Source organism: Stegastes partitus, unplaced genomic scaffold, assembly GCF_000690725.1.
Source record: "Stegastes partitus isolate 25-593 unplaced genomic scaffold, Stegastes_partitus-1.0.2 Scaffold1839, whole genome shotgun sequence".
NCBI classification, from domain to species: Eukaryota; Metazoa; Chordata; class Actinopteri; family Pomacentridae; genus Stegastes; species Stegastes partitus.
The window spans coordinates 83,845-94,109 of record NW_007579570.1 but is presented as its reverse complement, the minus strand read 5'-3'; the positions used below and the strand labels follow the sequence as shown (position 1 = coordinate 94,109).

Below are 10,265 nucleotides of genomic sequence, written 5' to 3'. Positions count from 1 at the left end.
TATCCATTTTTAACAGAATCTGGTGGATTTTCTAGCTGGGGTTTATCGATTTTTTTCAGTCGTAACTACTGCTACTGACACTGGTTTGATTTGACACAGCCAAATTGCATTATTAGATATTTTTCACCAACACATTTATACACAAACATCAGAAAATGTTGTGATAGGCCCTGTATAAAATCAAAGAGTGGCTCATCACAGGTTTGTTTTTTGTTTTTTTAAAGATATTTTTTGGCTTTATTAGATAGGACAGAGAGAGAGAGAGACAGGAAAGTGCAGGAAGAAGAATGGGGGAAGGACCTGCAGCAAAGGGTCATGAGCAGGACTCTAACCCACGACCGCTGTAGCCCCTATACGTGGGACGCCAGCTCAACCAGGTGAGCTGTAGCGGCGGCCCTGTCACTGTTTTGAATAGATGAATAAATGGATCATTTTACTTATTTGGTACATGAAGTCGTCCCTGAGACACTTGCTGAAAGTCTAAACCAGGGGTGTCAAACTTAAATGTCAAATTTGGCCCGCGAGACAATACCAAATGACTACTAGAACTGCCCCCGGTATTATACTGTACAGCGCATTCACCGCTAATACTACAAATCCCATAATGCCCTGTTGTTGTTTTGGCGCATCAATCAGGACAGGACCCAGAAACTCCCTCTCCTCTGCGACAGTAGGCATAGCGACTTCACACTACAACTGTCACTGTGCCATTGATGTGTTTTTTTATTCATAATTTGATTTTGCATGTCTCCACTATTAAGTTATATATAATGTATGTTAATAAGTGTTGCTTGTTCCATATTCAATGTTAAAGCAAAATTTGTTTTGGTCCATATTAAAAGGTTCATTTGTTCAATGTTGGCCCACTGTGTTTTTGAGATCGACACCCCTGGTCTAAACCTTTTGACCTTCTCAAACCTGCCAGCATCAACAGACAATACCGTGATTAACTCTACATTAGTTTTCAAGCAATGTCCAGTGAGTCTACAGGTGTAAAGTTGTGTTACCTGTGGTATCCTGAACGGTATGTGTGGCTTGTGGAAGCCCACGCCCAAGAAGAAAGGCTGCTGACTGCCGGCTCGGCTCTTCAGCAGCCTCACCGCCTCGTCGGCGCTCTCCAGGTCGGGCAGGGTTCCTCCAGGCTGCTCCGTCACGTTCACAGCACACAGCAGGTTGACGTGAAGCTTCCCATCCTCTCCTTTACACATCTGGAAACAGCCGTTTTAATAGCCATTATTCAACGTCACGTTCACGCTCGGTTGACGTGGAAAGTTCTCAGCAAACAGTCTCGTATTTACACATCCACGAGACGCAAGGCATGTTTTGTATTTATTTTGTGTTTTTTGGGGATCTGCTGCGGCTTCTACCAACTCTTGAGGGAAATATCTTGTTATTTCGCGGCTAAATGCTGTTTGGTGCCGAGCAGGTAGCGCACAGTGGGCTTTTGCAGCGTTCTTGATGGAAACAGCTGCCTTTAAGTTTAACTTTAAGGTTGGTGAGAATGAACTAAAGCAGTAAATACACACATTAGACAGCAAAACAATGAGCTGCAACGCCCCGTAAAGCTCTAAAACAAAAGCAGATTTAGACGCCAACTCTAAGGTTGAACACTGTAAGTGACCTCTCTCGCACTTTTGCATTGTCAGATAGCAGTTCTTCTATTAGAAAACTGTGGTTACAGCAACTTTTACAAATCCACGAGTGTTTCCAGGTGATTTACATTCCAGCACATTAATGAAAAAGCAACATTGTGCTGAGGAATAATGGAGCGTTGTGTTCAGCTCGTCTCCGCCTGCCACAACACGACGGGTTCAGACTGACGAGATTCACAGAAGGCTTCTTTATTTACAGGCTTTTCTCCTCTGTTTGTCCATTTTTTTTAAACTAGTTATATAAGAAGATATTTTGTTATTTGGGTTCATGGATAAATCTTGTTCTGTTTATTCTTTTTAACGTAACAACGGGCTGGAGTTTCATTCACATGTTTAATGTTTGTATTGCAAAAATGGCTTCCTCTTTTCACAACTGACTTCCTTAATTTCTACTTCATATGACAAATGAAATCAAAGATGGAGGTACAAAGGTGTGAAATACTCTTCAGCAGACCTCTATGTAATCTTGTTTTGGGCTCTAAAAGACAAAAGTGTTTCAGCAAAACTGTGAAGTGTGTGAATTACAAACATCAAAATCCACAAAAAATGTGAAGATTACTGAATTCAAAATGAAATGGAAATATTAGAAACCCTCAGAGCTCTCGACCTGAGAAGAAAAACTTGGTGAGACTCGTAGAAAGTTTCAAGTGCCAAGCCTTCTCTTATCTGACGTTTGAGACGCTTGACAGGAACTTTTAGAAGCCGACGTCTGGAAGGAGGCGAGCGTCTCTGACTCTGAATGAACTCGGCCCGTCACACATCGGCTGACAGCTTTTGAAGCCCTGAAGGGTCTCGGTATCATTCACACAGACCTTAAACCAGACATTATGCTTGTCAGTCACCAGGATCAGCCCTTCACGGTGAAATTATTAGCGTTCGGGTTGGTTCGGCGAGTCGGCCGAGTGAAAGTAAAACAAAACGCAACCGTGAGCATCCAGGGTGACGCTCAGCCTCTCCAGACCTGAAGAAAATTATACTTGGGGACCAGGATGTGTCACTGGATTACTCTGCTTTGGCGGCTGCCTCTTCTTTAATAAATGGGCAGGCAGCACAAAGAAAGCAGTTTAATGCTGAGGAAGAAACAACCTTTAACAACCTGCATTATTTCAGCAACCAGCAGGATGAAGACCAGAGGACCAAGAAGTGTGCAACCGGTAGAAAGTCCAAAGTTTCAACTCAAGTTCATGTCAATAATCTGGATGCTTCAATTCAGGTCTACCCAAAGAAAAACAAAAAAGCACTGCTGAGCATCATGACAGGGTTGAAATCTCCCTGCACGTATATCCGTCAGTGTTACAGTATTCAAATGTGATAATAGACCAGGTACTTTCCCTGCATGCATCTCTGGTATCAGCACATGAACACACCTGCAGACAGAATCCGTCTGTAGTTTGCTTTGGCGTCGCTGTAAGTCAAAGTTATTGACATTACTTCATCTTGATGACGAGAGGAGAATCAGTCCAAGCCAAGGTTTTAAAGTAAGCATCATGACTACATCCAAAATAGATGATCCAGATGATAAAGATGCTCAAATCAGAGTCACATGATGCAGAACCGGCTCTCAGGACTGGCTCAGAGAGATCTACATTCAGCTTCTACACAAAAGATTTATTCAGAGCTTCCAAGGATCCCAATAGTTCCAGTGAAAATCATCCAAAATTGAAATTTTGTGGCTCCCTAGCCCCAAAGATTTAGTATCTGTTGTGCTCCATCAGGCACACAGATGAGGCTAATTAAGGTGCCTGTTTTTTCTAAAGTAAGAATCTCTTTAGAAGCTTTTTTTGAATGAACAGAAAACAAACATCTAATCAGCTGTTTCATGGCCGAGTTGGTTTTTTTAATCACAGGTGTGTTTGGTTTTTTGTTGTTGTTTTTTTAGGGTCTTTTTTAAGGTCTAACTCTGGTTTTGGAACCTGAATATTCTACCTGCAGTCCACCAACAGACACCAGGACACTGTAGCATGTAATCACCTCGTCCAGGTTTCTCAACATCCTGCTGGTAGCAGTTCTTCCATACTGTGCTCTTAGGGGTTAACTATGCGTAGCAATAAGCACGACTGGTTCCCAATGAATGTGCATCAGAAATCCATGCATTTTGCAGTTATTTCTGACAATCTGATAGTTAAAATGTCTGTTATGCTTGGATTAAATACCCCCAGTTAACTAAACCTTTTTAAAAAATGGCACTTTTGATTTTTCTCTGGCGCTTTCAGAGGTGCCAAAAATTCCTCTACGCAGAAAAATCCTTGTATAGTCGCTGAGATGAGACATTATGACACATCTATCCGCTGATAATCAAACTCCTCAGCACAGGGACATGAATAACCAGGTTGCTTGTGTTCCATTTACACCTCTTACAGCAGAGCTCAAGTAGAAACACTCATTAACTTAATATTAGAAGTGTGAGAAAGACACTCTTTCCTATTCATACCTTTTTTTTCTCAAATCTGAATGAAGGCGGATGGTAGGCAGGGATGGACCAGCTGTAGGGATAATCATCGGTGTGGTTCGAGACAATGCCTAAAAGAAAGAAAATACAACACAATGACAGCGACTGACGCATTTAATTATTGTGCTCATAATCAGTGATAAATATGTGCTTCTTCAACATTGATGTCTTTTGAAAATACAAACTGTAAACCTTACCTGGGTGAAACACTTTGCCCACAGACATGGTGAAGTACCCGTTAGATTTAAAGTACTGCGGCAGAGTTGTGTAGTTCCCAGAGTGGACTCTCCAGTAGGAGTTGAAGTCGTAGAGCCTGGTGGTGTCTGGTCTGCGACTGGTTAACATGGACGTCCGACTGGGACCACAAACAGCTTGCTGGGAGACGAAAACACACGTTCAAAACATATTAATGAGGTTAAAGAATCCCAGTTAGTGTCACATCCAAACTGAAGCACGATGCCAGACTGACCTGTGCAAACGCGTTGAGAAAAACTTGGCTTTTGGACGCCAGCTGGTCAATATTTGGCGATTTTACCACAGCGTCGCCGTAGCAGCCCAGTGATGTCCGTAAATCGTCCGCCATGATGAAAAGGACATTTTTCCTCTCTGAAAGCAAACACAACCCGTCATGGTTTGTGGGTTTGAGTCATGTTTTAGGCGGCTGTGGCTCCGGTGGTAGAGCGAGTCGGTCAATGATCGGAAGGTCGGTGGTTCGATTCCGCTCTGTAACCTGTGTCATGGTCGTTGTGTCCTTGGGCAAGACATTTCACCACCTTGCCTGGTGTGGATGCGTATGAATGGATTGTTTGAGGTGGTGGTCAGAGGGGCAGAATGGCAGCCACACCTCTGTGGCTCCAATTGTAGCTACCGCCACCGGGATGAGCGTGTGTGAATAAATAATTGACAGTGGAAAGCGTCTTTGAGTGTCTAGAAAAGCGCTATATAAATCTGATCAATGATTATTATTATGAAAAGCTTTCCTACATGGTTTCTATGTCTCTTGTGATTCCCCGTTTGTCTTAATCATGTCCACCTGCCTGATTCTTCTCATAATTACTTGTATTTCTAGCTTTTTTCTACGCTGTTTGCCAGCCCCGTTGCTTTTCTTGTGTCCCTTAAGCCCCTTTGTTTTTTTGCCTGGTCAGAGTTTTAGTATTTTTTTTGATTTTGTGTTCTTTTTCTCACTGAATTAGATTTATGTTTTGGACTTTGCATGTTCCCCAAATTCTCCAGATGTCTTTGCTCCCCACCTTTTGTTCAACAGTTTTTGTTTGTTTTTGCCACAACTTTCCTGTGGACTGGGAGTGTCTGCACTTTGGCCCTTACCTGAACAACACCCAGACACAACCACAGATAATTCACTTTAAAATGAACCCGTTAAACCATGAATTCAGGCGTGACTTCCAGATTGCATGTGGGGGTAAGATCATGCCAGTAAACTAAACCTCAGTGCTGCTAAACGTGCAAAAGTGCAGCAATGTGAAACTTGGAAGGAGCAGAAACTTGCGGGTTTCACTTCAGCAAAACTCCCTGGAAGTGAAACATAGAAAACAAAGCACCACACATGTTGGTAAATTAAATTACCTGCTAACTCTGCCGCAACGTAATCAAAACATTAAGCTCTCATTGACTTTAATGAGCGCTAACCTAATCACTGGTTTACCCAAACCCTTCTAATAACTTAACAAGCCAAAGATATACTACAACAACCATACTGTAATTCATTCGAGCCGGTTAAGTTTAGCTAACAGCTCAGTTTCCTCCTTTACTAACTCTACTCACCTGTTTTTACAGCAGCTCCAACCGTCAGTGTGTGAAGAGGCAGCAGGAGAAAACAAATCCGGATAAATAAATGCATTTTATCGGCGCTCAAATGACTAAAAACACAATATCCCGGAGTTATATTACATAGCACAAAATTCCACACAGTGTCTGGTGGAAGGAGAAAAAAAAAGAAAACAACGCAGCGTGTCGGCTGTTTTCATTAAATAACTTCCTGATTAGTGCGTCACCAGAATGCTGCGGTTTCATTGGTTCATTCAGCAGTAGGCCCGCCCACCAAGTGCTGAATGCATTAGTTAAATTATGTGTCAATCATTTTTAATTTTACCTGCAGCCAGGCTCATAATAATGAGCAATGTGCTGCCACACCAGGTGTAGTGTTCTATTATTTGTGATACCTGATACTTCTGCCTGAAACTTTTGTTGTATGAAGTTATTTATGTCGGCAATGTTCATCCTAATTTGGACGACAGGTGAAAACAAAAACAGAGGAACACTGCAGAAGACTTGAGTAGACAGTCAAGTCAAGTCATGTCAGCTTTATTGTCAGTTTTGTCATATGTACAACACACAGAGAACTAAAATTGCAATACTCAGAGGCCCCAAGGTGCAAAATGAACATAGAAAAGAGTATAAAAATAGAAAAAAAAATAGAATATGGTTATAAACAAGATATAAACAATAAACACAGAACGTAACGCTAACGATAAACAACAGACAATACAGATATATAGATAACTGCAAAGAAGTTTTAGTAGAGACTAAATGATGTTTTATTATGAAAGGCTTAAAAGGGACGCTTATGAAAGATGGTATGGTAGTGAGGTCTCACTCTGCGCATCATTGGCTTTCACAAATATCACAAGTAGATTTTTACCAAATTAAAGCAAGCATAAAAATTTAGCAATTTACACAATTATGTAAGTGAGCGTTTATAGTTAAGATTTTGAACTTACAGAGAGACCTTCGAATATTTTACAGTGTTGTTAAATTATGATAACAATAACTTTATTTGTACCTTTAAGAACAACAATTGACAAAGTGCTTTGACAGGTAGAACATAAAATGCAGGTGAAATATCAGGCAGGACAGGGCAAGCACAGGTAAAAACAAAAATAATAAATAAAAAGTGCATGCAAACACATGTAAATACACACTGTAAAAAATGAAAATGTACAGAATGGATAGCTCGTTAAAAACTGGTTAAAAGGTCAACATCACACAAAAGAGAAGCTGAAGAGAAAATCAGCTAGAAAAATAGATCAAGATCAGGAGGTTAGAAAGAGGGACGACAAGCAGCAAACATTTTAAAAGGGCAGAGAGTGATAAAAGAGAAATAAAAGACAAGTTTACCTGAAGGCGAGTCTATAAAAGTGGGTTTTAAGAAGTGATTGTGTGTGTTCGTCAAGTTTAATTGCATATAAGTTTTCTGTATTCAATTTAAAAAAAATATGTATACACTTATTTACAGCTCTGCTAAGTTAATAGAGACCCTATATTTTGGGGAACAATAAGGTGATCCTTGGGGGGGAAATTATAATAGGAAACTATTTAAAGGTTTGCGCATGCGCGATCCTGGTATTCGCGTTGTGGTGTTGAGTGAGACTTCCTGTCCACACAGACGATCTTCGGTTCCAGCAGCAGGAACATGGCAGAGTCGGCGGCGAAACGAAGAACTGACAGCGGTGCAACTGATGAATTATCCCTGGAAGTGAAAAGGCCGAAACCTGAGCATGAAAACGGCCGAGAAGCTAAACAGGAACCTGAACGTGAAAATGTTCTGTCTGGATTTAAAACCTCCGCCGTGTTGAGTGACTCTGCCCGAGAGAAAACCATCTTTATCCACGGAAAGGTGCCGTTTCTGCCAAGTTAGCTCACTTTACTACGTTTATAGACGATATTTAACTCATGGTGATCGTGTTTGTGGAGCTGAAGACACCGACAGAAAGATTTCTATCGTTATATTCATTCAAAGTGCTGCGAGTAGTTTGTAAAGCAAAACATTGACAATCACTTCCGGTTTGACATTTCAAAATAGTAGCACGTGATTGTGCTTTATAGCAGAGCTGTGGATATAGGTCTGGCATTGGAAAATCAGTGTTTTATTGTAAGGATTCACTGTATAGAAATGAGTGTGATATACTTGCAGAAGAATAAATGTACAGATAGTTATTTGTTCTGGGAGCTGGAGTGCTGAAGCAGCCTTTTTGTCCTCAGGTGGCTGATCAGGATGCTGTGGTGATCCTGGAGAAGACTCCCATCAGACAGGACTCCCTGGCTGAGCTGCTCAGTGGCTCCACGCTCCAGCTGGAGATGAGAAACGACATCTACAGCACGTACCGGCTGCAGGCTCCCCCTCACCTCAATGGTACGGCCCCAGAAGTATATATAATGATGTATTTAATACTCTGTAAATTCAGCTGTCATGTTGGTCACCTGATGCCTGAACTACGTTGTCTTGTTTCTAGAGGGTTCAATTTATGTTGCACACCTGAAGTGGTTCAGTGTAGTCATTCTATCTTAAATTATTATTATTTCTGCTCCACCATCTCTGATTTGCCTGTAATTTTTCAAACATAATATTAACATATTTAAAAACATATTTGTGAAATTTTAACCCGAATATCAAATACTTTCCCAGATCACTTTTTTTTTTTTTAACTTGCCCGTTGACCAACTTTCAAGCACATTTTTTCACACTTTGAAAATTGAGGTTATGTTTGAGGGACAATTTCTCACTAACTAAAGATAAAAGCCTGAATTTTTCCTGTTATTTCTCATCAAGTCTTTAATTTGAAATCTGCAATATTGGACAATTAGAGCAAATAATCTCTGATGACAGGTCAGTTGAAATATGGAGGGAAAAAAGTGAAGCTGTTATGAGAAGTCCAAACTTTGAGCTCACATTAAAAATAAAATATGATAATACAGACTTGACTAGTTATATTTTCTGAACCACATGCAGTTGGAATAATATATTCAATATAAAACAGTGTTCACAAAAATGACAAAAAACTTGCTGTGGTTGAACATTTGCATCTGATGAACCACAAAAATTAAAACTAGATGGTTCCTCGTAGAACAGGTCCAAAATGGGTCTCAAAATATGACTAAGAATTTTTTTTTTTTTTTTTAAATTAGTGTGTTTCCAGTATTGTTGATTCTGAATCAATAACATGATGAGAAAATACCGTCAAATTTTCTGTCTTTTTTTCTTTTCTTTTTCTAAGTTCCTGAGATATTGATTGTCAAACACAGCCTCAACTTTTACTGAGCAGAAAAATGTGCTGGAAGTAGGATGAAGGACAATTAAAAAAGAATAAAAAAATGTTGTACTGTGTTGCTGTGGAGGAAACTAAAGATAAAATGTGTGTTTCTGTCCTGCAGAGATTAAGACCACAGTCGTGTGTCCAGCCACAGAGAAACACGTGAAGAAATACCAGCGTCAGGAGAGCTTCCTGGTGGAGGAGACAGGAGACGACTATCAGTCCATCACTCTTCCCTACATCCAGAAACAGAGCTTCAGCGTGCAGGTCGCCGTCCTGATATGACCTCTTCTGCTACACTTAGCAGAGCACAACGTTAACTTTGGCCTTCATTTTCTGCCTTCAGTGGGTTTACAACATCCTGGAGAAGAAGGCCGAAGCCGAGCGGGTCGTTTATGAAGATCCAGATCCAAAGGTCGGCTTCGTCCTCCTGCCTGATTTCAAGTGGGACCAGAAGCAGGTGAGCGAGCAGGAACCTTTATAAAACAGCTGAATGTTTCCTTTCTGCTCAGCAAATGTCAGACTTTATGCAAGTTGTCAGGAAGCAGAGCTGCAGGATGTGTTGTCTGAGCATCAATGTGCAGAGCAGTCACGTCACTAGAAGTCTGTTTTAAATCATTAATCTACAGTCTGATAGAACCTAATTTACTCTGATTCAAGGGTTCCTGGATTATGCTGCTTTTTTTAAAAAAAAAACAACTTTATTGACAAGACACATCGTTAACATTCTGCTTCCATGTGTACAAAATGAACGAGGAACAGAAAGAGACACTGAAAAGAAACAAACAGAAATATTTCAGCTTCAGAAATGATGATGTTGACCAAAAAGAGGTTTTCTGTCTGCAGGTTTTTTGTAATTGTTGGCACCGCACAAGGCAACACAATCAAATAGACTCTCTACAACAGCAAAGCCAGATCTAAAAGCAACGCCATTGCAAAGCAACAACAAAATAATAATTTAGTTTTTCTCACTTTTTGCACCTTTTTCTTAAATATTTTTTGTTTTCTGTGCAGATGCATTCATCTACAAAATCACACAAGTCGTTCTAGAATAAGTAACTCTTTCCAAATCCAGTTATTTAGGTCATCTAGTAAAAAATCCCTGATATTATTTCA

The 10,265-nt window shown here is 40.4% G+C and overlaps 2 protein-coding genes across 3 annotated transcripts in view; one reads left to right on the top strand and one right to left on the bottom strand.

Moving 5' to 3' along the window:
• The window catches only part of ids (iduronate 2-sulfatase), a 28,537-nt gene extending 22,486 nt beyond the window's left edge, over nucleotides 1–6,051 (bottom strand). For both annotated transcript variants that reach the window (XR_521020.1, XM_008302571.1), the window contains exons 1-5: nucleotides 5,884–6,051; nucleotides 4,571–4,707; nucleotides 4,299–4,476; nucleotides 4,084–4,172; nucleotides 1,008–1,208 (exon numbers count right to left, since the gene is read on the bottom strand). Coding sequence is in view for 1 of the 2 variants with exons in the window: in XM_008302571.1 (XP_008300793.1) it covers nucleotides 1,008–1,208; nucleotides 4,084–4,172; nucleotides 4,299–4,476; nucleotides 4,571–4,707; nucleotides 5,884–5,959 (681 nt within the window). In the remaining variant the exon portion in view is untranslated. The remainder of the gene's footprint in view (nucleotides 1–1,007; nucleotides 1,209–4,083; nucleotides 4,173–4,298; nucleotides 4,477–4,570; nucleotides 4,708–5,883) is intronic.
• Nucleotides 6,052–7,501: 1,450 nt separating this feature from the next.
• Nucleotides 7,502–10,265, top strand: part of dcps (decapping enzyme, scavenger) — a 13,071-nt gene continuing 10,307 nt past the window's right edge. The window contains exons 1-4 of the mRNA XM_008302570.1: nucleotides 7,502–7,735; nucleotides 8,101–8,251; nucleotides 9,271–9,416; nucleotides 9,496–9,609. Coding sequence (XP_008300792.1) covers nucleotides 7,532–7,735; nucleotides 8,101–8,251; nucleotides 9,271–9,416; nucleotides 9,496–9,609 — 615 coding nt within the window. The 5' untranslated portion in view covers nucleotides 7,502–7,531. The remainder of the gene's footprint in view (nucleotides 7,736–8,100; nucleotides 8,252–9,270; nucleotides 9,417–9,495; nucleotides 9,610–10,265) is intronic.